Here is a 27,487-nt window from a genome sequence, read left to right as displayed (position 1 = left end):
TTTGTTGGGAAGGTAACTGTTTTTGATTACCCTGCCCCTTTGGATGTTACTCTGTTTGAGCAATGAAATAGCAGTGTCGGGAAACTCTTCTTGACCTTACAGGCGGTGCGGTGGCTCTGTGGCTAAGGATCTGCGCCTGGAAGGTTGCCGGTTTGTATCTCGCGGCCGGCAGAGGAATCCTACTCTTTTGGGCCCCTGAACAAGGCCCTTAACCCCAACTGCTCCAGGGGTGCTGTATAAATGGCTGACCCTGTGCTCTGACCCCAAGCTTCTCTCCCTGTCTGTGTGTCTCATGGAGAGCAAGTTGAGGTATGCAAAAATACAAATTCCTAATGCAAGAAATTGTATATGGCCAATAAAGTGATCTGATCTGATCTTAATACCCTGAAAATCTGAACCATGTGTATCTGAACCAAGTTTTTTTCTAAAGTCTCTGTAATCTTGTAAATAGGAATCTTTATTATGTGCCATGCCTGCTCCTGCCAAAAAAGTGAAGTCTAGCTTGTGGTTTGAGACAGTGCTTTGGTAAGTAAATAGAAGTAGCTAGGTTTGCATGTCCTTGATCTATGTATTTTTCGATTGTTCACCATGTCCTTTAGCTATCTGCTCTCTGAATGCTCCAGATTCCCATGTTTGATTCACAGAAACCTGCACATTACAGTTGGCGAAAGTCAGTAACGGCTCATTTCATTATCAGTTCATATTTATCTAACCAACAAATCCTCTTTTCCGTCCAATTCAGTGGAGCAGAATGGTGCGGTTTATGAAAGTAGGGCCCAGCTGTTCCTGTGTGCTAATGAAAGCCCGTGAACTTAGGAGTGCTTGAAGTATGAAGCATGAGCTCGAAATCCCGGCTTCATTAGCACAGACAAATCAGAGAAGGCCAAGGACGCATCGGGCACAACCTGCTCGAGTCTGTACTGCTGTACGAGTTACTCTTGCTGTTGTGAGTCCACAATATGAATTAAATACATCTTTTAAAACTCAGTCCTGCTGTGCGGTCCCACATAGCTCTGTTAATTTCTCTTGCTCAGAGGTCTGGTCTGGTCATGGGATCAGGTGACGGACTATGTCTGTAGCAGAGCGGGTTCAAAAGCCCACAATGGGTGACGCACACTTACTGTGCTGTTCACACATTTTATTTGAGCTTGTCATTTGTCAGTTAGGAACTTTCTTTCACCCACAAGTAGACTTGTCAAAATTTAGTAATTTAGTATAATAACATACAAAGGTTAATACTACAAGGATGAATCCAAAAATGGTGATTTTTCCCTTTGTTTGGCTTTTTAGAAGCAAAACAAGGAGAAAAGCCCCAAATTGATGTTTTTTTTGGGACTGAGATGTGCTAAATAATCACATTCACAGAAACGTTTTATTTAAGCTCCTTTATTAAAGATTGTAAGTAAATTGCTCTTAGTTTTAGATGAATGATGTATTTTCATTTTATTCTAAAGAAAGGAACAGGCTGCTGTAAACAGTCTTGTTTAAATAGTTGTAAAAAAGACCCGGCTGTAAGATCATGCAGGGTTGGTGACTGAGCACAGGTAATTGACTGGTGTTAGTTACAATCACTGGCAGCCCCCATCTACTTAGATACACAGTGGCCTAATTTGGGCTGTCAGTCTTTTCCACAGAGCCTGATAGACCTTAGCATTCCCAGTAGCAGCACAAAGCTTTTCAGTGCAGCAGCCCTGATTGCTCTTTGAATATCGGGCTTTAGCAGTGGCAGCAGTAGTGGGTTACCAAACCAAAACTGACAATTTCTGCATTTCTTGAAAGAAGCCCAGTGTAAAAGAGGCTCGGGCGCCTTATTGTTTGAGGAGTGCTCATTTTGCTCAAATGGAAGGAAGGACAGATGTATTTCTATTACAGCGGGGCACTGTTGACTGTGAGAAGAGAAGTGCGTGCCTCTTAAAAGATGCTGTAGTTTCAAATGCAGCCATGTTAAATACTGCAGACGCTTTAAAATATCCATTATTGCTTAAAATAGAGGAGAATACTTGAAACTGTGCTTACAACAAATTGAAATTCCTTGCCTTTTCCTGAATTTCTAATTCGCATTCAACGCAGTTGCTTAGGGCCTTAACTATAAAAGCGTTTAGCACATTTAGCAAAAGGAAGGGATTTGTTTTTTTAATTCTGCTGTTCCATCTTTCTTTAGAAGTTGGAAGTGCTGTTAGTCAGTGCATTTTTGGGCTTTGTGCTTATTCTGAGAATTAAGAATTAAGCTTAGTGGGAACCAATCAGGTGGTACATGATGCCACACAGAGAGGTGGAGGAGATCAGTAGTCGCTGTGGTAACATGAAGACTGATGCTTTTGAAGAGGAGTTGAGGAATCCTTGCCCCAGAGTAGAGGCCCCAACCCTGATGACATGGCTTAAACCTAGTGTAGGATATCCTAGTCTGGTCTACGCTGGTATCCATCTTTTGGTGACCTTTGTGGAATCAACATCCACCCTCCGCCCCATGTGAAAAATCATCTGAAGAGGCGGTGAGAAATTTCAGTGGGCTGGTTTTGCTCCACAGCAGTTCTGTCTCCCCACTTCCCCTGGAGAGCTTGGCCATCTTTGTCCTTCATTAATTCGCTGCTCTCTTTATTTCCATTAACACGGTGTGTCAGGGAGCAGCAGGGAGCGTCTGCCCATTTATACAGATAAAAGATTAATCAATTCAGCCTCCAAACAATAACCCTTTTCAGTTTAATGGACTCCTTGCTCTAATTTCCTGGCAATAATGAATTGACTGACGGGGAAACGGGGAGCAGGGAACCTCATTTGAGAGCTCGGCTGTGTGATAGATGTGAGGCTTGATGCTGCCTATCTGTCTTCCCTCTCAAAGTCCTGATTCTGCTGGGTTCCTTGGCTCAGACAGAGAGAGAGGAAAAAAAAGACATGGGCTCTTTGCATAAACTGATCACTTTCTTAATTAGTATGATTAATATTCTGAGCCCCGACTGGCAAAATCATCATCTGCTGCTCCCGCTGCTCTTTGTGGGAGAGATAAATGTCCAAAATAGCAGAGGCCGGAAAATAATTTGGCCAGGCAGGGTTTATATTATCTGTATTTTTTGTTTTTCTTAAGGAATTTATTTGTCAGGAATGCTAGCTTTACTAGATCGTTGCTGCAAAGCTATGGATGGTATTTCCAGAATTGTTCTTACTATATTTGATTTGTGAAGTTGCAAAACATCCATTTCAGGCTGCAGTGGCCGAAACTAGCTGTCAGAGATGTGTTTCACATGGTAAATGTGGTCTGTGGCACAGAAGATAGTCAGGATAATTGTGTGCTATTAAATGACTAGATCCCCTGGATCTCCAAAAGCCATATCCTGTAGATTTTAGTTAACATCGTTTGTTAACATTTTTTCACATCCAGTTCAGGGCTGTGTGGGTGGTGGAGCCGATCCCAGTAAGCAACAGGCACAAGGCAGGATATACCCTGTATGGGACGCCAGTCCTTGGCAGGGCACACACAGACGCAAACACACACACCCACATCAGGGACAATTTTCCTAGCCGGAAAATTTCCCAGAGGAAACCGGAGCACCCGGAGGAAGCCGATACAGAAACTGGGAGAACTTACAAACTCCATGCAATTAGAATTGAACCCAGGTCTCCAGTGTTATAAGGCAGAAATGCTAACCACTGGGCTCCCATGCCACCCACAAATCCCCTTCTAAAAACTTTGGGAAGCTCTATTTCAGTTGTTGTTTGACACTCACTGCTTTCCTCCCATTTTGATAGGTTTCCTGTTTTCCAGCTCAGAATCTTAATCGCACTCCCAGAAACCAAAATGATCCACTTGCTTTCCTTTTGTTCACAGGGAATTGGAGGGTGGCCAGGTTTACATTGATGTATTATGTTCTGTTCGCAGTTGGCCTCAACATGTTTTACATCTGCATCATTGTGTACCTCTATGGAGACCTGGCGATCTACGCTGCTGCGGTGCCCATCTCTCTGATGGAAGTGGCCTGGTGAGTAGTCCTAACTTCACTTGGAGGAATGGGGACACGTATGCATTGGGTAGTGCTGTGCCTTGTGTCTGTGGGCTCTCTTTGGAGATTGTCACTGGAGACAATCCAAGGAAAATCAATGATATTGTCTTAGCATAGTAAATCCTTATCTGGGCCAGGATCCTCCCTCGTATGTCTGCACTGCATTAGTCGCTTGTTACCCCTTGAACTTTTTCAGGCAAGGTGGATCAGATCTTATATGAAATATTGCGCACAGTTCTTTATCAGATCCCAAAGGTACAGTAGCTTCTGTGAGTGCAGGGAAGTCAGCCAGTGTTCCCCTTGCATAGTAGTTTGATGCATCTAAGGTTATGAACTATAGACTTTTAGGGATCCCTTTATATATGGAGTGGAAAAGCAGTACATGTAATGTTTAACATCACCCACATAACTAAATGCAAGGTAACTGTAAGGCGCTCAAGTGCTGTAAATTTGCCAAACATGTCTGATTTTTATGCCCATCAGGGCTCTTTATGGCAGACAGAGCCCTTAATTGGACTGATTCAGTACAGCGTGCTCAGCAACTGCTGTACAATGCAGACCCCGGAGATTTTTGAAACTTCCTGAATTACTATACGTGAGAAAAGATGTAGTCATGGCCCTTTGCACCAGGTGTTACTCCTTGGACTGTCAGCCTTTGCCACTTGTTGCAGAGGTTCTGGCAGGAGCCCTTTTGATCTTGTGCGAGTGCTGCTAGACCCCAGACAAAATTTAGTTTGCAGCCTTTCTGTATGTTCCGTTTGTTGCCGTCACTTCTAATAACATCAGTGGGTGCTACATTGGTAGTACTCACACTGATACTATTGTTGGCCTTCTCAGTCATTCACTTTCAGTGCCTCCGATAACGTCACTGTTCCCTCTTCCCGTGTAACAGCTTCCAGATGTGTTTTATATAGTGCCCTAAATCCAATAGCCTTACCTTGAGTGATTACGTATTTCATAAGGCAAACTGTCATGTCTTGTGACCTATGGTTTCCTGATCTCATTCTTCCGGAGCCTACTTGAAGGTTGTTTTCCAGTTTCTGTTTTATTGTAGCTCCAGTCTTTATTTTTAGCTTTTCTTTCATAATTACATTTTTCCTATAATGATATTGCGAAAGTCTGCTTTGTTTGAAACATAGCTGGGAGCAAGAAGAAAGGATTTGTTCCTGGACTGGAATTTAGGCAGCATTTTTCTTAATAGCATCCCTCTCAGCTTCAAAGAGGTCAAAGTGAAAATGCCCATTCCTGAGTAATTTGATCTGCTGTTTTTAGCTTGTAACATTTTTTTAAAGTTAAGATGGATGAATAGATGTGCACATTAAAATAATGCTAAATATAGTATGCTAATTTGGCAATTTTATCACTACAATCTGTATAAGAGTTGTTTGCAGGGGTCTAGCAGATGTCTCCCAGCCATGAGATTAAAGCTGATCTTTTGACTTCTTTCAATAAATATTGGGATCAAATCCTCAGATCAATTAACTATCAGCAGCCAAATGAGCTATATGGATTGAATGGCTTCCTCTTATAGCCTTTCTTTACACATGCAATGTGTAAAACCTGAAATGCTGTTCCTCTGCATTTGTAAAGCTGAATAAGTTGTTGCTAATTGTGATAAAGGCCAGTTACATGTGTTGAAAGATTTAAATAAATACTTCATTGTATGTCTATTGGGAGTGTCCATCAGACAGTCCTATAATGTTTGTGAAAATCAGATTAAGAAGTTGTTTATTTGGCAAATGATGTTAAGGATGTACCTGATTGTTTTGCATGAAAAGGTATAAGTTGGCATAATCAGTTACAGTGTGTTTTGGAAATATTTGTGCTTTTTTTTACTTCGATCATTTTTTTATTTTTAGTGTAATTAATGGTTTATAGTACTCTGTTAGCATTTAAGCAAAGGCTAAATTTCTCTCGATATTCATTAGTTAATCCCTCTTTTTTATTCCAAAATATAAACCTTGATTTTGCCAGACTATGCTGGAGTTTTTAAATTATTTGACGCTGAAATAATACACAACTGCTCTAAAAGGATGTATTGGTGTGAAAGTTGTATTAAGTTTAAGTTGAAAGCCCTTTAGAGAACTGATAAATTAAGTCAGCATTGTTTAAAGAATTAGAGACGTTAGAGAAGACATTAGAGAAGAACAGATTACACAAATCAGATCACAAAAGTATTTATTCAAGCACATGCTTGTGTTTAAACAGCATGTTACTTTCCCCTTCTCCTGATTTATGGTCTACCAACGAAGGGAAGCCCAATTCTCGGGACAGAGTGTATTCTGCAGTGAGTTTCAGAGAATGGGTTATATATCAGAAGGTCGAGAAGGAGCAAAAGCCTAAATACAGTTCCTTATATTGCCAAACTGATAGCTTAGAATTTTTTCTTTTTAATCCACTGTGATTCTGTTCATCACCGTGCTAAAGGTGTTAGCCTTAAAGAGCCCTCCTGTTCCTCATGTTCTGCAGTGGGAACCATTCGTGCAGCGCAGGGAGCAGCGTCAAGTACAACGACACTGATGCATGCTGGGGCCCCGTCAAGCGAAAGGACGCCTACAGAGTGTTTCTGGTACGAGCTTTTCTCTCACATCCCTCTGCTCAGAACAGCTTCTCACCCACACAGAGTGTCTATCATCACTTGTTTTATCCACTTCCACAAGTTATCCACAAGTTCTCAAGAGCCTCATCCGCGGAGGTGAGCGACAGGCATCAGTGAGAATCTGTGCGAAAAGGTGATTTGTTTAGGCTTCTTCAGCGAAGGAGAGGCAGGAGAACTGAACCCCCATTTCTGAAAATGAAATTGTTCAGAGATGACCTTCGTTTGGTGAAAATCTTATTCCCTATTCCTAATGTATTTCTGTCTCTGTCACTCTCACAATTTGGAGGTGCAAACCAGACAACGGTCTCTTGACATTTTTCTGGACCTCAGATGCAATGAGAACTTATGTGTAAAAATGTGAATAAAATCAAATTAAAAATTTTAGCAGTGAAATAATTGTGTGATCTACTTAGCCTAGCTTCACACAGACAGTCCCTAGCGGCTTGAAGATAGACCTGTGAAGCAGCTACCACTTTAAAAGCTATTTACAGCAGCGAGCCATTTGGATAGTATGCCATATTGGTTAATACTGCTCACAAGGAGTGTATTAATGCTTTAGTTATTTTTGCTGTAGTTGTTCTGGGTATTTGTAGCAAGTTATTTGCTCTAAAAGAATGTGGTTGAGCAAAAACAGGAATAGGCCGCTAATGATTTTGCATTTAATGTATTGTATTTTGGTCTGCTTTTTTCTAAAACAGACCTTAAATGATTTCAGATTAGTTTTACATTGAGAGGCTGAAATTCAAATACCATCAGTCAGACACCTCCCTGCTACAAATCTTTATGATTTAGACATTGCTGATCTTAAATCTCATTTTTTTGGATTTGTCAGAACTGTACATCAATCTCTGTTGTGGGTTCTGAGCACTTACCATTTGTCATTTGAACTTCTCTAGTGGCTCAGAAGTGAGTTACTGCACTGGATCAAGTCTTTCCGTAATACTTCCTCCCAATTATTAGTGATTTTCATGCTCTCAAATCACATTACATAAAGGAGGGCACCCACTTTAGCACTGAGAAATTGCTTCACCATCTGAATTAAGGGCGAACTTTAGGGAGGTCAGATTGGACAAGTTCAGGGTGGAATTTAGCCAGGATGCAGGTGTTAACACCTAACCCTTACAAGACCCCCAGTTTCTATAGGTCTGTATACAAAGGTTTAGACTAAATGAAAACTATTGTTGTATTCCATGAAAGCTATCTTTTTTTAATGCTGACTCCCTGATTTCTGCATCCTAAGATGTGTGGCTTTGTCAGTTTGGTTTCTTCAGTGTGTGTTGAAGAGTGTGCCTAAGAAGCTCCCGTTTCATTCTATGTGACAAATTAAAGCAGCCTGCCAGAGACTGTAATTTTGCCTCCTTTCGATTTTTTAAAATTATTGCAAACCTTCCACTCCACCACAAAGTCAAACTTCACTAATTTTTTTATTTGCTTTTCTTATTCTTCAAGTAAATGGAAAGCAGGTTCATGAATGTACTTTCCCTCAAATACATTCTATAGGATATTTTCTTTGGTGCATTTTTTAGTGATACATTTAAATTCAGAGTGGACTTGTGCTTCTAAATTACTTGCTTTAATTTCCATCCATGTATTTTCTAACTGCTTCATGCAATTCAAGGTCACATGGGAGCTGGGGCCTATCTCGGCAAGCAATGGTTGCAAGGCGGGGTACACCTTGGACAGGACCCCAGTCCATCCCAGGACATACACAGACACAGGCGTGCACACGCTCATTCCAGGGCAAATTAACCTACCAGAATGTCTTTGGACTGAGGGTGGACACCCATGCGAACATGAGGAAGAGCATACAATCTCTACTCAAATAACAGCCCAGGTCCTGGATTAAACCCAGGACATCAGCACTACGAAGAAGCAACTAACATATATTACTGCTGCCTTGCTTTGACTTGAAGGAGCAAAAATGTTTTGAAATATTCAACAATAACCTTTTATGTGCTACTTGTACATTTCTGACAGAATTAGTTGCCAGCGCACTCCCCTTTTGGGTTATCATCTGTTTGCATTACGAATTCAGGGGTTTAAGTGGCTTTGGAGGGAGTTACCTCACTCTAGTTTCAAATAATAAAAGAAGGACTTGTGGGAAGGTATCTGGGAAAAGTTGTATTCAGCAGAGCCCTGTTTCTTGGCATTTTTTGTCAGCTTCTGTGCTCTGTTCCTGTGTCAGCAATACATATCTGTCTCTATTACCTTTAACGTTCTTCACTCTGGATGTATTACAAATAATATCCAGTGCCATTTTCAGGAATGAAACAGTAGGGGGGTGTCTTGTGAGCGGAAGTTTGTACTTGATGTCCTGTTAAAATTCAGCAGTGCCTCTGACCAAAATCACTCAATTGTTATAGCGTGTGGGGGCAGCCATCTTTCAGTTCAATTTTGCGTGTTAGACAGTTTGATTAGGTCCACCTGAGGTATAGATCATGAATCAAAAGAGAAGAGAAAAAAACCAGCTCAATCCAAATTTTGTTCTGAAACATCAGTCATTTTGTGATAAACCCTTATGGTTCCCATCACTGATGTGTAAGCAAGAGTGAAGAATGGGTGTCAGGCTTTTGCAAAACTGAAGCTGCATTTCACTCTTGGAAATCTGTTTGAGCTTCATCTTTGTAAATTGCTCTCTGGTTGTTAGAGATGATGCAAGGTGCTATATCAGAATGTAGCTGACCTTTCTGTGTTTTGTAAGTGTTTTGTTCTGTGCCTTCCACGTTATTGGTAAAACTATTTCTGTTAAAAGGACACCCCCATAATTGGGAAAGTTTTATTCTGCAGTACTTAAAGGCCCATGGTGTTTAATATTTAGTGATTTTGTCCGACTGTTTTGAACCCTAAATGATGCAGAAAGCTGAGTGTTTGTCTTCTCTGTTTTTTTTTACATCCCTTGGTTTAAGACCTGTTCTTTGAAATATCTGAACATTTGTTGGCCTTTTCATTGCTTTCTCCCAGTTTCAAGAAGGTGGAAGTGATACATCAGTGTAAACAGTACGCAGGTCCTTCAAAGTCATGGATTACCATCTGTACATTTTCAAACCCCTTTATCCAATGCAGGGTTTTGAGGAAGCCAGAGTCTATCCTGGAAAACAGGAAAAAGGCACACGTATACTTTGTTTTTATTACATATCTTCAAAATGTTCATATCTACATCTGCCAGGTGTTTGTCTAAACATTTTTGAATTTCATTTGCATCTTCTCTTATTTTGCTATCTTTGGTGTCATCATCTTTTTGGTATCAATGGTAAACTTGACTAGTATGCTAACTATATCAGTTTCAAGGTCATTAATATAAATCAGGTAGAGCACAGATACTAATACAGACCCATCTCATACTTCACTAATAACCTCTGTTCAGTTTGAGCATTTACCCCTCATCTGTACCCTTGAACCTACAGTATAAGAATTAAATGCTTCTAAACTAATTTCTTTCATTAGGTGGGAAGAAATAGTGGCCACCTTTGAATTTTCTGTAGGATCAGGCCTAGATGTATCATCCGCAGCAGGTAGTAACTCAGATGATTTGAATAGGCTCAGTAGGATCACAGTTGCAGCAATATATTGCATAAAAGATGGTTTCCTGTAATTGCTCTCCCTTTTCTCAGGGGTTGCGAGGAATGCAAAGTGGAATGAGAGCACAATTCCAAGGAATACAACTGTGGGAATAAGTGTCTAATAATGGATGGAAGGATGATGATTTATTGCCTTAATTTTTTTTCACCTGGATTTCATTCATCCCATTATTACAATAACTTCATCTCGTTCATCACGCTAAGCATTTAGGTCCTCCTTTTCATAGAGTCTTGTTTGTCCCCTTTTCAGGTTTGTTACATTTAAGGGATCACACAAAGTGTACATTGTTAAAGAAGAGTTCAGCAATGCTGTGTCAATGTGGCTAGGAATGTTCTGTTTACTGTAATCACTCCAATTACATAAAAAGGAACAAGGAGAATGCTTTGTTTCTGTCCTTATGATTCCTTTTCTGCATGCTAATATATTCCAATTATTTGAATGTCTGATCCGATTTAAATTTGTTTACTCAGCAGATTATGCAGTTTCCATTATCAACTGCCGTAATTTCTAGTATAGGAAGTGTTTTAATTGTCTTTCCTTTCTTCATTACAAAGTTGTTTCTTCATGTTCACTGGTTTTGGCTGCAAAGTGCCTTCTGTGCCCTTGTGCCCTTAACTATAATTAGTTTAGACAAATATGAGAGGAGAAGAGAGAGAAAACGTGATTCTCATAATTATTTTTATTAGGTTTACTGTGCTCTCAGGCAGAGTCCCATTTTTTAAATGAAATCTTATTAAATTTCATCTCTTTGTGGACTTTTTGTCATTAATAAATTATATGTTTAATAAAAGGGTTATATCCTTTGAATGCAAATGGGGGAATGCACGCTGGCCTTTATTTCCCTAACTGCAGCTGTGGTTGGTTTTAATGTTTAATCTTCCTGCCAGGACTGATGCAACAGGTCTCATTCCATTATGAAATTTTGATTTTGGAGCTGCTGTGCATGTAACTTACACAGCAGCTCCGAGTATAGGCCTCCACTGGCACACCACCCTCACCCCACCTGCTATGCCATTTGCTTGAAACCTGTCAGGTCCAAATTCCATTCTAGTCACAGAGGATACAGGAAAAAGATACCAGCTGCATTTTCCTATCGTGGCTGTCATGTCCTTAAAGATTATTGAAAGTCGTCTCCTGCCCTGTGATAAAAAATGCTCAAAGTCATGAATGCTCTCACCCAGCAGTCAGAAGCAGAAAATTGTTGCTGTATTAATGGGCACACATCAGCTTTAAGGGAATGCATTTGTATGGCTACTTTGCCTACAGAGTGAACCTTTAAAAAAGGAAACTTAAGTAGAAATTCTGCAGAGGAAAGAAATGTGTAAGTTGCACTTACTCAGGCTGGGTGCTTTAAAGCAGTCCTTTTCTTGCACTGTACCTGAATCTTACCGGCTTTTCCTTCTTAAAACCACTTCACAGATCTCACAACTTGTAGCTATGACTCCTAACGTTTTGGAAGTGACTGTGTACCAGCAGTCAAGCGAGGCTTGGGACTGGTTTTTCTCACCCGTCCGTTGATTGAAATGGTCTCGATGAAATGAAACTGAAACTTTGCCCTCTGCCCACCTGTTATAGCCACAAAAAGGAAGAATCTGCGTTGTGACATGCAACACTGATCGCCATAGGTTTTTTCTAGTTTCTCACAAATTTATGGAAATAAATATGGATAATTTGCTTACTATTCTAATAATATTTAACTAAATAATGAGCATGCCTGGATCCTGCCTTTTGCTAGTTGTTTAAACTGACTTTCTTCCAGTTGGTCTGGCCCTTTGTGCTTTGTGACTAGCAACAAAACTGCTTGGTGCTTAACAGAGTACAGTGTGTTAATTATCTGTGGCATCCCCAGGAAAACATAAAAGCAACTTAGTGTCTTGAATTACTTTGACCAGCTTTAATATATTTTTAATTTTACTTTTGTATTGAGAACCCCATTTAAGATTTCAGCAAATACTGCTGCGAGAAATATTCATTAGTTTTGTTTGGAGTTTACAAAGAGCTTTAATTAAATCATTAAAATTTAAAACGAGCCTCATTTTTTCGCTATAAAGGCTCAGTGTCATTACAGAAACCAAATATAATTTGGACATTTTGTTCTATTGCGTTCCAAAATTATGTTCTCATTATTTTGCATTTGTTGTTTACTTTAAAAAAAAATTACTTAATTGTGCTACAAACTCACATTATGGCTGTATTTAATAATAGGAACCGGGTAGTTTGTGTACATAAATTATAGAGGGCACTTTAAAGTTTTGGTATTCCATTTTGGAGTTATTTCCCATTGCTGATTCAAAGTCTCAGCGGTTTTTAAGTGACTGACATGGGATACTGTCCTCCATGTAGATAAGAGCAGTTCATTCATTATTGATGAGCTTGTTTTAGTTAAATGTTAATTCCACACTCCCCCACCCCACTTGTAAAAATTACTCTTGTACAGTATGCTGACCTAAGAAGAACAATTGCACAGTATACTGTTAGTGGGGGAAAAAAAAAGTTGCACATAATATAATGTATCATTCAGCTTGGTGTATAAAATGATAGAAATGTTGTGCATATCCTGATATGTATGAAAGGATAGAAATGTTAATCGCTTTGAATGAAAGCGTCAACTAACTAGTAATTATTATAATAATAATTATAGTGCTTTTCTGGACACTCCACTCAAAGCGCTTTACAGGTAATGGGGACTCCCCTTCACCACCACCAATGTGTAACCCCCACCTGGATGATGCGATGACAGTCAAAGTGTGCCAGTGTGCCCCTCACACACCAGCTATCAGTGTGGAGGAGATCGGAGTAAAGAAGCCGGTTCATAGATGGGGATTATTAGGAAGCCCTGATTAGTAAAGGCAAAGAAAAAATGTCTCTTCCCTTCTCATTTTTTTGCACTATAGCATTACTATTGCAGTGTTGTCTGCAATAATCATGCAATAGTAATGTTCACAAGGACGGGGGAATGAATACCACTTTATAATTTCTGACTCAAGTGCAGGCAACCAACAGCAACAAAAAAGAAAGGACAGTAGGAGCACAACCTGAAAACACTCATGTTTCCTTTTTCATAGGGAAGGGCGTTAAAGTCTGCTAGTCACTTTTCCTGCTCAGTGCGGCAGGAGGCAGGAATGTCACGTTATTCTCTTTTGGTTTTTTCACCAAGCTGTCCATTTTGTATGAAGGCAGTTGTCTGGGGTAATAGAAATTTGATGTCTTTGACATTAATATGTCTGTTGAGTTTAGGTTTAGAAAAAAGATTAAAAGCAGCACGATTATGATGTCACGGGGCCCAGCTTTAATCTTCTGTGGGTGGCTGTCAGAGATGGAAGGCAAGACTAATGCCAGAGTACAGGGAAGAGAGCGTTCTCTTCGAGGGATTTCCTCATGTAGTGCCATATACCATAAGAGTTTTCTGTCTGAAAGGATTTTCTATTCTAAAATACTACAGCCATTAATTTATGTGAGCAATAGGTCACCTTTTGTTTCTCATTAACGTTAACTGGATCATTAACAAAGTGTTCATTTGGGAGAAATATTTGTTCATTGTACTTTATTTGGAGGTTTGGGGAGATTTATTCTTTTAGTGCTTTCAAACCCAAAAGTTCCACCTTGAAAATTAAATTTGCAGTTCTGTTCTATGAGATTCAATAAGAAAATTAAAATTAAATGGAGAAATAAAAATAAAATAGCATTCAGTTTAATAAGCTCAAAGATGGGTTAAAATTGTATGTGATTTGCTTTGGGGTTGGTGATAAACCATGCCTGTAAACATTTCTTTAGACAGGTGTAATGATTTCCAGACAGTAATGGCAGTGAGAAAATGCCCATAAGCATCAGACCTGAATAAACAATGTTATATAACTTTCTTTGCATACAAGACCATTTGAAAAACTAAAGCTAAACACCTGAAAGTATTTATTTTTTGTCTTGGTTTGTTCATTATTTCCTGTATAATTACATTAATTATTCAAATTAAATTGTATCTCAAAAACTAGTACAATGTGCGTTGAGTTAAATCTAGTATTTACTCAATACCAAGACCTCAGAAATCAAGCACATTGTTTTCACTGCATTCTTAACACTGTTAAGAAGGTTCACTTTGGATTTTTTTTTTATTTAAAATATACAATATTAACTAATATATATATTCTGTTTTTATAATAGAAGCATTTTTACCCTACAGTTGCTTTGTAGGGTTGAAATGCTTTTCTCTCCGAGTTTAGTTCAGCAAGCATCTAGCAGAGTCATTCCACAATATTTTGTTAACCTGTTATGAATATTACATCATTATATAAATTCAGTAATACTATTGTGTTTCTTAGCATAATGTTTATATGGCTTCTTCACAGTCTGACTTTTTGCATTTAGTATACAATTTCTTAAAAATAAAAAAAAACTAATTTTGATATACATTGCACCTACTATTTGATTGGCTAATTCTAATTGGGCTCAAACCAGGTGAACTTGGTGGTCTGACTGGCCTTCTCTCACCTGTGGACTTTCTGATTGTCTGATGCTAAGGCTGTTTCACCCAGTCCATGTTTCAGGACTGTGCAAACACCCAGCAGTAAAGTACTGACTTTTCGTAGTCGTTTGTGATTTAACATGCATTGTGGATTATGATATAAGTGAAACAACAGCACATTCCCATAAAGCTAATGAAATGTGTTCTGTGTACCCATTGCAGACTTCACCAAGCCTCAAGCACGAGTAAAGTTTAATCAAATTGTGAATGTAACTGTCTTGTCCTATCATTCATTCTCGAGCCCCGTTTTTTGCCAGTAATTGCTGGCAGAATTGGTGTCTTTATCTATGTTGCTGTACTGATTCTTTTCTATTTTTAGCAAATGGGGCAGCCGTCTTTTTGTCTCTGTAGCTATCTGTCCTGCACAGTTCCTTCCAAATTAAACCTCGAAAAAAGTCACCCTGTTGAAAGTGCAGATAACCTATATTATCTCACTGAAGCTGCCTGTTCTGAGAGCCTATTTTAGAGCACATGACAGTGGATCCCCTCTTCTTATCTGAGTTGAGGGAGCAGAGTGAGCCTTTTGCTCGAAACCTTTGAAGTCCGCGTGCCATCAAAACCACTGCCTGTAGTATTTTGATGGAGGTTAAGTGTCCTGCTGTTCAGAGACCTCCTTACACTCTTTTTGTGCTTTTTTATTAAATTGTATTTTGCCGGCTTCCACATTCCCAGCTTCGTCCTCTGACTCTTTTTAATTCTTGAATATGTACACTTGGATAGAGCAGTTTTTTTTTTCTGCAGAGAGTTTATGGGACTTCGGACCTTATCACCTTTGTTGATAAAACCTGCTAAGAGCGGTGACACTCAAACCATATTTAACGTTCTGATATTGCTGATTCTGAGAATCTCTCAAGCTTCTTCAGGGAAAATGTGTTCTTTTCTTTTCCCTGAGTGGAGTTTGAAGTTCTGAGCGTGGCGCTGGTTTCAGTAATAGATGCTGAGAATGAAAGCAGCTTCTGTTCTCTTCTCGAGCTGCTATTGTATGTTCTGGAACTGACTGAGTGAGAACTGAGTGAGCAAAAGAAAATAGCAGACACATGTGAAATGTAAAACTACTACTCTCGATGTTTCTGACTATTTTGGACTCATTTGGGTAAATTTTTGAATGTAGCTTTTTAAGGCAAGGTTTTTGATAATACAAGTACTGTATGTTCTGGAAGTGCCCAAGCTAGGGTTAGGGTTTGGACAGGGTTTGGATATGTTCCAAATGTAACAACATTGGAAGACGTCCTCGCCTTAATTTCTCAGCATTTGGAAATCCTATGTGTGAGCTCACTCAGCCTTAGTACAGCACTCCTTGCTTTCTTCTCATCCTCTGAATTAAACAGCAGTCCAAAATGTGCTTTTTTTTAACCACAGATGGCCATGGAGCAGAAATGCTTGATGGACTTAACACAAATTGTAAGGCTGCTGGTTTTTGGAAGCCAGATGTGGGCTTGTATGATGTCAGATATTTCTGGAGCTCTTTCTGGGCCCATTTTTTTCAGAATGGGGACTGCATTCTCTAATGTTTCTGTGCCAGTTGACAGATTATCTCTCTAATGGGAATGATCAAAACATACAGATGAGTAAACCGAAACTCTGCAGACAAACACACAGTGTTTGTTCAGAAAAGCTGCTATCTTAATATAATGTTTAAAATGAAAAATGCATTTCAGGTTTGATAAATTCCTTAAAAAAAATCATATAAAAAATCAGAAATAGTAGTAACTGCTCCTTGTCGATCAATGTTTAACCTATAAGCCTGTTTATTCAGAGTCCCACTGGGGTCATTTATTAATTCAATTCTGAGAAAGCTTTTAAGAGGATTATTGTCCCTGATCTGATTTGAAGCCGATAGATTTTGAATATCATATTGAGTAATTTCCTCCCTGTATTGAAATCTATACAAGTAAAGTGGTACCCAACATCTGCAACTTTCTCAAAGTAGCAAGTAAACATTCTTAGTTTGAACTCAAATATGTTTACCTCTCTAATCCTGAGTTTTCACTCATTGCTAAACATGCATTACGCTGTCCTTTTCTGAAACTGACCAGGTTATTCATTTCTCCAGCATGATTGGAAAGATTTACAGCTCTTGTGATCCCTTGGAAGTTCATGAGTGTGTATGAAATGGCATGGGTGCTTGTGGATACACCACAAACAGGGATAACCCCTGTACAGTAATTTCCAGAGATTAAGTCTACTTCAGTTAAAACTTCCGTTTTTTTCCCATGTCACATGTTTTTATCACTGAATTACAGCAGCACTTATCATATGAACCTTTACAAGTTTTAATTTAAAACCATTACTAGCTGCAGGTTGGTTTGCTATGTTCTCAAGGAAATCTACATAGAGAACCTCTTCAGCACAGTTTGTATAGTAGCCTGCAGCTCATGCTATTCGGACGACTGATCGAACTGCTTTGAAATAGAGAGCTTATTTCCTGCTGTGAATGTGAAGGACAGTATTACAGGGACAGGTTGGAACAGTAGTTATGCCTCTGCACTCGTGGGCTCAGGTCTCCAGGATAGACACCGTTGTTATATCCTTATAGAAACTACCTTATCCAGGATGATCTGGTCCATCTAGCTGTATTTAAGTTTACTGCTGAGGGTGTTAGCATGCGATACACTGCTGTCCCATCCAGGTGAGTCTTTACTCTGATTAATGCTGCAGCAATCGGGGTGAAACTCGACTTCAGTGATGCAGTTGACCTTTGAAGGTTTTTAATTTTTTCCTTGAGTGCATGTTTTTCTGGTAGGTGAAGACACATAATTGAAGAACTTAATACCTGCCTTTACATAATGATTTTATACAGTGAGCAAACGTTCCTTTCTCCTCAGTGATGAACGCTGACTCTGTGTCCAACTATCTGTGCTTAGTCAACGCCACCCCTATCTGATGCCTGTAGTTTCAAAAGGCTTCTAGAAAGTAAAAGACAAAAAAAAAACAAAACCATGCAGGATAGAATGACATACAGTGGGGTCTAATAAGTAGGTGAGTTTAGATTTAAAGAGAGTCAAATAATTTGACTCTGCTAGAGACTGAGGAGAGGGGCATTCTGTAACAAAGGAGCAGCAACAGAATAAGAATGGTCACCAGAAGTCAAGAGTTTTTGTCCTGGGTACGGTGTGCAGAGGATCAGCCTCAACTGATCACTGCCTACGGGTGGAGTATAAGTATGGAGGAGATGCATGATGGAGCCAGATTATTTAATGCCTTATTTAAAGAAATGCATGCGACCTGAGAGCACTGATCCTAGACTGTGCTACAGCCATCAGACAGACCCTGGCTGTGAGCAAACATGCTTCAGCCTCACTTTTTGCCTCTCCCAGTGGGAGCTTCTCACAGCTGATGTGCTTCCGAGATGAAAATCCTTTCAGTGATTATACTTAGCTGTAAAAGCTGCTAATTCAGTCTCTTTGTATTTGTTCTGGCTTTCAGAGCAAGTTGTTGAAACCTCCCGTAACTCATTCATCTTTCTGAATGTACTGTAAACTTTTTTTTTGTCCTGTTAACTATTGAAGCAGGGAGATGGTGCTGAGGTAGTCTGGTGTACATCATCCTAATGGCTTCTTGTGCTGTTGTTCAGCCCACTGGTACTTTAATTAAGACTTTGTGATAGAGCTCCTGGGACAATTGGCCCTGGGTGTGTTTGTGTCCTTGTGATGGACATGTCCCATCCAGGGTATATACTGCCTGGTGCCTGTTGCTTGCCAGGATTGCCTCTGGCTCCCCCATGTATTAGAAAATGTAGTGCACTGGAAAAAATTGCAGGTTTCCCATTTTCCGCTAAATTAAATAGAGGCTCCCTGTTCTAAACCCTTTTTCATTGAGCCATAGGTAACACATGCCTGTCATCTGTCTACTACTGGACACACACATTTCTCATTGTACTTCGTATGCCACAGTTTTACAATTAAAAATCTAAAATGAAAATTGAAAGAGTGGCTCCCCTAATGACAGATTGGTCAGTTTTATACTGATGCTCACAAAATCTTACCATTAGGCTGCATGTAACAGTAATTTCCATGGTTTTTGACAAAAGAAGTTTGAAACCACCCCTACCATCAGGTACGTCTAGTACGTTAAGATACAGGAGGTATACGGACATCATTCAAGTGCGTTTCATCACCATCCCAATAGTACATCTCAGACGAGCATTGTGTTCTGTCAATGCTAATGCCTTTCCAAATTAGCAGTCGGAAAGGCACGAGCATAGGAGGTGTCCTTACCATGGTGCCTGGGTGAGGCACAAGTGTCAGGAGGGACTGATGGGGCTGTTGAGAATGTGGTGCTGAAAAGGAGTGGTGAGGTCAGGAGAGAGCGGGACTCATAGAACATGACGAGTGAAAGACCAGAGATGGAAGGAAGGGCTGACTGGTGTTATGGACTTTAGTGTTATGCCTTTTATGGCCGTGTGTGTTGTGGCGTGTTAAAATGGATCTGCTGTAAGATAATAGCTTGTAAGCAAGGTCAAGGTGTCCGATCTAAAGCTTTAATCAAAAGATATATGCATGCTATTTATTAGGTAGTTGCTTTGTGCCTCTTTCCCTTTCCTGATACTGTAGCTGAGCTTTTTCTTTCCTCCACCATTAAAGTTAATCTTTTTCTTTACTGGCTCACAGAGCCAGGGCACCCCTTGGCCTGCAAGCATACCGTGCTGGAATTGACCGGGCATTGTTGTGGACCTCGTCCTAGGAACATATTGTAAAGCTGCCTCAGAAAGGAGCTGGTCCAGTTTCAGTCTCCATCTTTCCATACGCTTGTATGCCTCCCATGCAGCAGAGAGCCCTAACCTGATGCGTTTTGTTGCTGTTGCACTTGTTGAAAGAGTTTTTTTTTAAATGCCAATTTTAGGGATATTAAACTATTATCAGCCGCATGGCGGGGGTGGTGTGTGTGTGTGTGTGTGTGGGGGGGGGGGGGTGGCTGTGGCCGTGCAGATGGTGAATTAGAGATTATCCCAGCTGGAGGAGTACTTTAGCAGCAAATTAGAGGAGGGGACATTGAGGATCCCGCCAGCCGGCTTCGGGACAGAAGACTGTGTGCCCAGCGAGAGATCCTGATTAGAATATTGGATGCGCCCAGCAGGACCTGCCTGACGCTGAGAAGGAGGATGTTGAGTTATAAAAGACGCTTAGTGCATGGGGGCTGGGGTCCAGGCTGGAGCGTCTCTCTCTGGCCCTTTTTGACTAACTCTCAGTCCTGCTGGAATGGAGTGGCTTTTAAAGACTGCAGAAGGAAGCTGGGGAAATTAGCGGTTCTTTCACTTTGCAGCATATTGTGCAGCTGATCAGAATAATCAGAGGTTGCGCAGTCTGCTCTTGAAAATTAAAGGCTCCCCTGAACTGTTTTCATACCTTTCTAATTACAGTATAAAAAGAAAGTAAAGATCCTCTTGATCTTCCTGATAACACTATGAAGTGTCCAAAAATACCACTCCCTCCCGAAAAAGTGTTTTCACTACCAGTTTAAGAGTAGAGTTTGAGTCCCTTCTATTTGTGTCATAATAACATCATCCACAAATTTAACTGTTAAGACATTCTGGTGTGAAGTGCTTTTAAAATCATTACAAGGAAAATAGTGACAAGATGCTAGTGCTACAAACCCAATTTAATTTGCACATGGAAGGCCCGTGTTCAGTGAAAGGGCCAATCGTCCTAGAGCAAGGCTGTGAGCAGCTGGTTTTGAAAACCGAAATATCTGCATATTTTTTTCCCTCTTTTTATGCAAGAGGATTGCCTTTAGTTTTTTTTTTAAAGCTATTTGACTGCCTGAAATAGTTAGTTGAACAGCTGGACGCAATCCTCAAACACTTCAGCCTGTTACGAAACACGTCTTCAGAGCAGACGGGTTTCAGAGCTAAGCTGACCCCTTTCCCTCTTTATAGTGGGAGATGCATGTTGATGTTTTCCAGGGAGATGGCAGAGTCTGCTAAAAAACACATTTCAATTTCTGCCTCAGCTCATGTCACCTTTATTTTGTAAGGTTTATAAGCTGCAAAAGCTAGCAGAAGCCAGACTGGGAACTGCTATGAATACAATGCTTTATACTCTACTCACACGGTGTTTGCATAGAGCATTTTATATACTTTATTCACCAGGTATATAGCCCATCCATCCATTTTTGAACTGTTTTATCCAATGCAGAGTTGTGGAGAACCAGGGCCTATCCTGGCAAGCAGTGGGCACAAGGCAGGGTACACCTTGGACGGGACGCCAGTCCATTGCAAGGCAGAAAGACACAAACTCACTCACACCAGGGTCAATTTTCTCAGTAGCCAGTTAATCTCCCAATAGGTCTTTGGATTGTCAGAGAAAATCCATGCAAACATGAGGAGAACATACAAACTCCACACAGACAAGACAGCAGTCCAGGAATTAGACTGGACAGCACTGGGAGGCACCAGTGCTAACCACTGTGCCACCCCCAAACACTTAACTAAAATTAAAAGAAGGTTCTGATGTTCGTTTGTTTGCTTAAGTTCTATGAGTTTGAACTTGCAGGCTTAGATTTTAAAAGCAGTATTTTTTTTCAGTCCCCTTGAAGATTTTGGAATAACATCAACTAAACCTGGCATCTGACATTGTCAAGACTTAATTAGCCATGAAATAAAGTTGTTGTGATCAGAGTACAATATTATTTACTGCAGTGCTTAGAGTTCTTGTAAAGGTCTAGACTATTTCATATTTCTGTTTTAGTATATTTTATAATTCAGATGTAGATTCCAAGAGCTGCCAATGTAAGGCATTTGCCGGTCTGAACAATTCTTTTTCTTTTCTCTATGGGTGATGTAGGCCAGGCTGAGAGTGTAAGCATCGTGTCTGAATCTCCAAATTGGTTTTCAGAGGATGTGACTAAATATGGTTGATGCAGCACTGCTAATTAAAATTAATAAAGAGCCACGGCTGCCTGAACACAAAGCACACTCGCGCCCTGCTGAGTGTAATATATATTGCTCCACGTTTCAGTAAGCTGCCACTGTGGTACAAGGACATTGCTGTGTGATGGAGAGATCTAGCTCAGTGGGCTCTTACACTTCAAACGTGACTGTAACCTGAAATGGTTAAAGTCATCTTGGAAGGAAAGCTTTAGGGCTTATTTCTGTGTGTAAATCAGGCAGATAGTGTGTGGTATTTATGGTCTTCATTGCTGTTGAACTTTTTTTTTTCCTTTCTGCACAATTCATCACCGGAGAGCAAGGCACAATCTTGGGTGCAAGGGGATAATTTAGTGCAAAGCTATCACAAGAGCTTTCTGTAATGAACTCCTGATGGTACCAATGTGTTGGTGTGCTTAGTGATAGTAAAAATGTTTTGGAATTAGCAGTTGACAGTCTCATAGTCTCATGTACGATGTCTTTTTTAATTGCAGGAGCTGGAAAGGTAAAGATAGCATTTCATTTCAGGGAGCTGGCTTATTGATAATAGCCTACCTTTCCCTTTCAGGTGATATGTGGTTATTATATTTCTGGAGCTTGGAGTGTCCAAGCTTTTGCTGACCTGTAGGTGAACAACTTTGATATTACAATTTTGCAAGATTATGGAGGCAGACCGCAAGTCTGATAATCCATGGAGGAAGCTCTTCATCCTTTAATACTTTTCAGCCTGCAGAAATGGATAAATGTAGAAGGTGAGCACCATTTTGAAACTAGGTAGAGGTCTTTAATGGACACTCCTTTATAGACATCTCAGTATATAGCCAAGGCCTGGACTGAACATACTTTGGAATAGACTCTTGGATAATTGCCATGATCTGTGAATCATGAGCTGAATCCCAGAGACTGCATTGCCCAGGTTCAGATCCCCAAAGAAGTGCTGAAGGGCATAGTCCAATATGTAAGGACATAAGAAAGGTTGTGAATGACAGGAGGCCATTCAGCCCATTTAGTTTTGTGTGGTTGCAAGTAGATAATTGTTCTGAGGATCTCATCTGGCTGCTTCGTGAAAGACTCTAGGCTATCAGCTTGGACAACATGGCTGGCTTGTTTCAGACCCCCATTTGTGTTACAAATATTATGTTGAGAGTCCTGCTGGGGCACAGTAGATGAAGAAGCAAAGAACTACAGTAGCAACCTTGGGCAGGAGTCAGCTCTTCGCACAGTATCCTGTAATGGGTCAAGCAAAGCTGTGACATTTCTTAAACGGAAGAAGACTCAATAAAGCAAAAGGCACGCACTCAAGGCAGCGGAGAGGCAAAAAATAATGGCAATGAGCCCAGCACAGCCTCGTGGGAAAAGATGGGTGGTGCTGGTTGACATAGCAGAGTACCTTTGGGCAACTTTATTATGCGAAGGGCAAAGATGAAGAGATGACCACTGCATTTTGCCTGAGAGAGAATGGCTGCTTATCCTATCTTCTGGAGTTGTCTTTCACCTGAGGCTCATGGTGAGGTATTGAGAACCAGCAGGTTCTTTATCTGGATGAAAAAAGTCTTCAGGACTTTGGACAGAGCTGTATAAGCAGTGCCAGTCTACAGCCTTAAGAGCAAATATGTTGTGCTCACAATAACAGGTGATAAATCTTATGCTGCTAGTTAGATGTCAGATTTCGATGTTTAGGTTGTTAAATAGGCAGTATCAACTATAAGCAGTGAGTTATTTATTCATCTGAATTGGGACATCAGATTACCACATCGTTCAAAAGAGAACACACACAAAATGTTTCGTACTTCTCTTAAGAACCCAAAAGTTTTTCATGAAACTTATTATTTTAGTCACATTACAAATGATTTTCAAGGAAAGCTGGCAGAGAGAAAATGAGTGTTATGAAAGGGAAAGCAGATGAGAGAGCTAATGGCAAAACTACATAATGGTTCCACAGGGGAAGACAGTGAATGTACTATATATATAGCAGCCCCTGTGATAAGAAATATAATAGAATGTGGGTCATATTGAACTTTAAGTATGAAAATTGGCAGAAATCTAATAAACTTGCTGCTGGTTTTTCAGTCCTCTGTGAGCTGATGCTCATAGCAGTGCTTCTCTGTCCTCTTGCAGAGGACATGCTGTCTTATTGGAGTTTGCCTTGCATGACATTTTCTAATAACGCTCTAAAAGCGCAGCCTTCCTCTGCCAAGGTAATATTAGATTAGCCTATCATAAAAGAATGTGATTTTCAAAATGCTGAGGATAGGCAATAGGCAAGAAAAAAAAGAATGATCTTAGCAAGTGTCTTTTCAGGTTTCCTGGAATGGTAAATATTATTAGAATGTAACCTAGCTTTACAACTGTTACTTCCTGGTCTCCAAAACGATTTACTAAGTGAAACACATGATGAAACATGGCTAGTGCAAGGCCAGTCAAGCCACACATCTTGCAGAATAGACATGCCATCCACATTTTTTTTTCACTTAATCTGAAACTGTAGGTTTAGGATTGCTTTGATCTTTGAATGCTAAGAATTGTCTTTACGGAATATACTAAGATCTTGCATCAGTTTAATATTCAGTAACTGGATTTATTAGCATTGCCTGCCATTAAAACACAAACATGTACTGTTGGCTGAAGTTTAGTAATAAAAAATGGATACAAAAATAGAGCAAAACAGATTTTTGTATGTGGTGTTTGAGTGAGTATGTGGGACCTTCATATTTTGCAGTTTGTACTGATCATAGCTCTCCTGTACAGCACCAGAGATCCACAGTTTGTAATGATGCTAGTTCTCCTGTACAGCATACAGGGTCCCACACTATGTATTGATGATAGCTTTCCTGTACACCACTAGTGCCCACAGTGTGTATTGATACGAGCTCTCTGTGTATATGTGTATAATATATATATATAGACTTTCTCTCCTGTGAAAATTATTTACAGGCTAAATACTAATCCTAACGGTAGTAGCACCCTACTTTCTACTTACTGTTTAATCCTGGGTTCTTGGGACTTAGTTGCTGATATTTTGAAAAGGATAAATAATTATGAGTAAATATTTCAACTACACCTGGAGTTTAAAAATTCTGCAGATGGCTTATTCATCCATCTTTCTGATGTCTGTGGAGTGTTGTATGCAGACTCATTACAAGCTCTTTAGTGCTTCTTTTAGACAAAATGCATTTTTCACACAGTGTGTGGAAGCCGTCCACTTATCCAATAGGGCAGCCATCTCTTTCTTGCAGAGCTTCAATCCTGGGAGCAACAGAGGTGCATTTCCTTTGGAAAAACAAAGAAAAGGAAATGTGTGTACAATGCTTGGACATGTGACACCACTCTGAGCTCAGCTGAAATGACAAACTTCAAGCTCTTCAGAATCAGGATTTCAGATACTTGTGTTAAAGTAAAAAAATAATAGAAGTGCTGCTGGTATTTTGTCTAGGGATTCTAGGTGACCAATAGATGGAACTCATACAGTTTAGAGAAGGGTTGTTAATTTTATTTTTGGAACAGATGTTCAAGCAATTATGAATTTATTACATAGACGGTTTGTCCCAGGTAGAAAATTATTACCATTTGCAGATGGTTTCTATTACTGTCTGAATGGATGACGTTCCAAACAGTGGTAGGCATATGAAAGTTTCATTTTCATAACAAAATTCCTATTAATTCATTACAGTGGGGTTGTCTCAAACTCATCTGGTTTGCTAGCAGATTTACCAGTCTCAAGATTGTTTGGAAGTGGGCAGAAATTAATTTTTGTTATTCTCTTCTTTATTTTTTGCTTTCTTGGTAATTGAATTTCATGATGCAATAATCAAGTGAACTTGCTTCCTCTTAGACGCAACGTTTATATAATTAGTTACATTGTTAAATTAGTTGTTTTGGCATGTCTTCAGTGTTAAAAAACGTGTGGTGGTGCATCTTTGTTTACTCTGTTGAACCTTACGTTGTTCTCCGTATCACATAAATCGTTTCTGTTACAGGGCCTGAGATGAATTGAATTTTGCCATCTGACCATAGGTCTTGGAAAAACCAATCTCTCTCGTTCCCTTGGATATTGCTGTGTAACATTTGTTGTATCATTCATTTTTGTTCTGGTGCTTCTATGCTGTAATTAATGTACTGTTTGCAAACAAACAAAGCCTTTATTTTGGATACTCAGTTTGTTTGCCAGATGCGTTGAGCCCACCTATTCCAGTGGTCTTTGAGAGATAGGATAATCTGCAGTTTATCCTGGAAGCCTGATGACAAGCTCAAAAAGCACTCTTCGGATCACAAGGCCATCTTGCCACCTAGAGAGTTGATATCAACACCTTTTTCAAAAACCATCACTTCAGTAATCTCTCCTCTCTCTCCGGGGGTTAGGGAGCATAGCGCTGATGGGTAGTTTTTTATCCAGAAGATAGAGACTATGTGACCATTCTTGGTGTTCTCTCTTGGAGAACTCTCTTTTTTGCCTGTAAACAAAAAGGATGACTCACCAATTCTGATTTTCGTGCATTTACTTTTCTTTTTTACTGTTGTCTGTATTGATTTTCTCAAAGCTATAAAGTTTTCTCTCAAGTTTAGGGCACAGGTGTGTAAATCACCTCCTTTTAGATACCTGTACAATTTCTTGCATTAGGAATTTGTCTTTTTGCATACCCCAACTTGCTCTCAATGAGACACACAGGCACACAGGCAGGGAGAGAGAAACTTGGAGTCAGAGCGCAGGGTCAGCCATTTATACAGCGCCCCTGGAGCAGTTGGGGTTAAGGGCAGTTCCTTAGCCACAGTGCCACCACTCAGCCCATGCTTTACTCTCAACTAAGAGTGCCCAACTAAGACTGTGCTCATACAGTACATCTGTTTTTTATGGAGGTAATGTTCCCTGGAGCTGTCCTGGACAACACTCCCAGTTGTGGATGAATGTGTTCTGGGTGCCACTCCTAGGGTTAATTTTTCCCCAGTTCATCCCTGCTCTTGATGTAGGGCAGACACTGTTTCTGCACTGGCTACTCTTATAATTGAGACTTAGTCACATTGATGGCTTTTCAAGATGCGGTGAAAATTCCATTTCAAGTTATTTGTAGGTAAAATTCAAAATGTTTTACCCGCTTTTTGTAACAGCTCAAATGAATCAACTACAAGATGTGACAAGATGTGACGATTGATTGGCATATAGGATGATGAAGATATCTGGATGAATCTAGAGGGCTTTGTAAGAAATGTACATTTATGAAATTATCCTTCCATTCATTTTCTTCAGCATCATGGGGGAGCCAGAGCCTATCCCCGCAAGCAAAGGGTGCAAGGCAGGATACACCCTCAACAGAATGCCAATCCATTGCAGGGCAGACAGACGCCAACGCAGACACACACACTCGCACCAGGGCCAATTTTCCTAGAAGCCGATTAACCTACTGTACCACTATGTTTTTAGAGGAAAGAGGAAACCCATACAAACACAAGGAGAACATACAAACACCACACCGATTGCACTCCAGGTCTGGAATTGAACCCTGGGCCTCAGTGGTGTGAGGCAGCAATACTAACCACTGTGCCTCTGCTGCCCATCTATGAAACTAGTCTTTATGAAATAATACATTTGTCTGGTATGTCAAAAGCGTCTGGCAGATATTATCTGCACTCTGTGAACACAAATACTATGTAACCCAATTCCTTCCTCCGCCACAGTCAAATCTCCAGCAACCAGAGTCACATACTTCAGCAAAAGTTGTACTGATTTACCCCCTCCAAAACTAGTTGTGAATGGCTTTCAGAGTCAGACCACTGATGATTTTGTGGCATAGCCTGAATTTGAACCGTCAACCTCCAGGCTGTAGGGCCCATCCTGTTTCATTGGATAAAGTGCTGAGGAGTCCCTGTAGAATAGATATTGTAAGCCAGGAAAACGTGGCTGGGCACTTTATAGAGGGTAATACAGTTTCATTGAA

General features: G+C 40.1%; 1 protein-coding gene across 2 annotated transcripts in view; it reads left to right on the top strand.

The window, feature by feature from the left end:
* Positions 1-27,487, top strand: part of slc38a12 (solute carrier family 38 member 12) — a 99,587-nt gene that overhangs the window by 18,516 nt on the left and 53,584 nt on the right. For both annotated transcript variants that reach the window (XM_088928049.1, XM_088928050.1), the window contains exons 7-8: positions 3,875-3,974; positions 6,465-6,564. In XM_088928049.1, the coding sequence (XP_088784175.1) occupies positions 3,875-3,974; positions 6,465-6,564 (200 nt within the window). The remainder of the gene's footprint in view (positions 1-3,874; positions 3,975-6,464; positions 6,565-27,487) is intronic.

The sequence above is a fragment of the Atractosteus spatula genome, chromosome 11 (assembly GCF_055471065.1).
Source record: "Atractosteus spatula isolate fAtrSpa1 chromosome 11, fAtrSpa1.hap1, whole genome shotgun sequence".
Taxonomy (NCBI): Eukaryota; Metazoa; Chordata; class Actinopteri; order Semionotiformes; family Lepisosteidae; genus Atractosteus; species Atractosteus spatula.
This window is presented reverse-complemented; position numbering and strand designations above follow the sequence as displayed.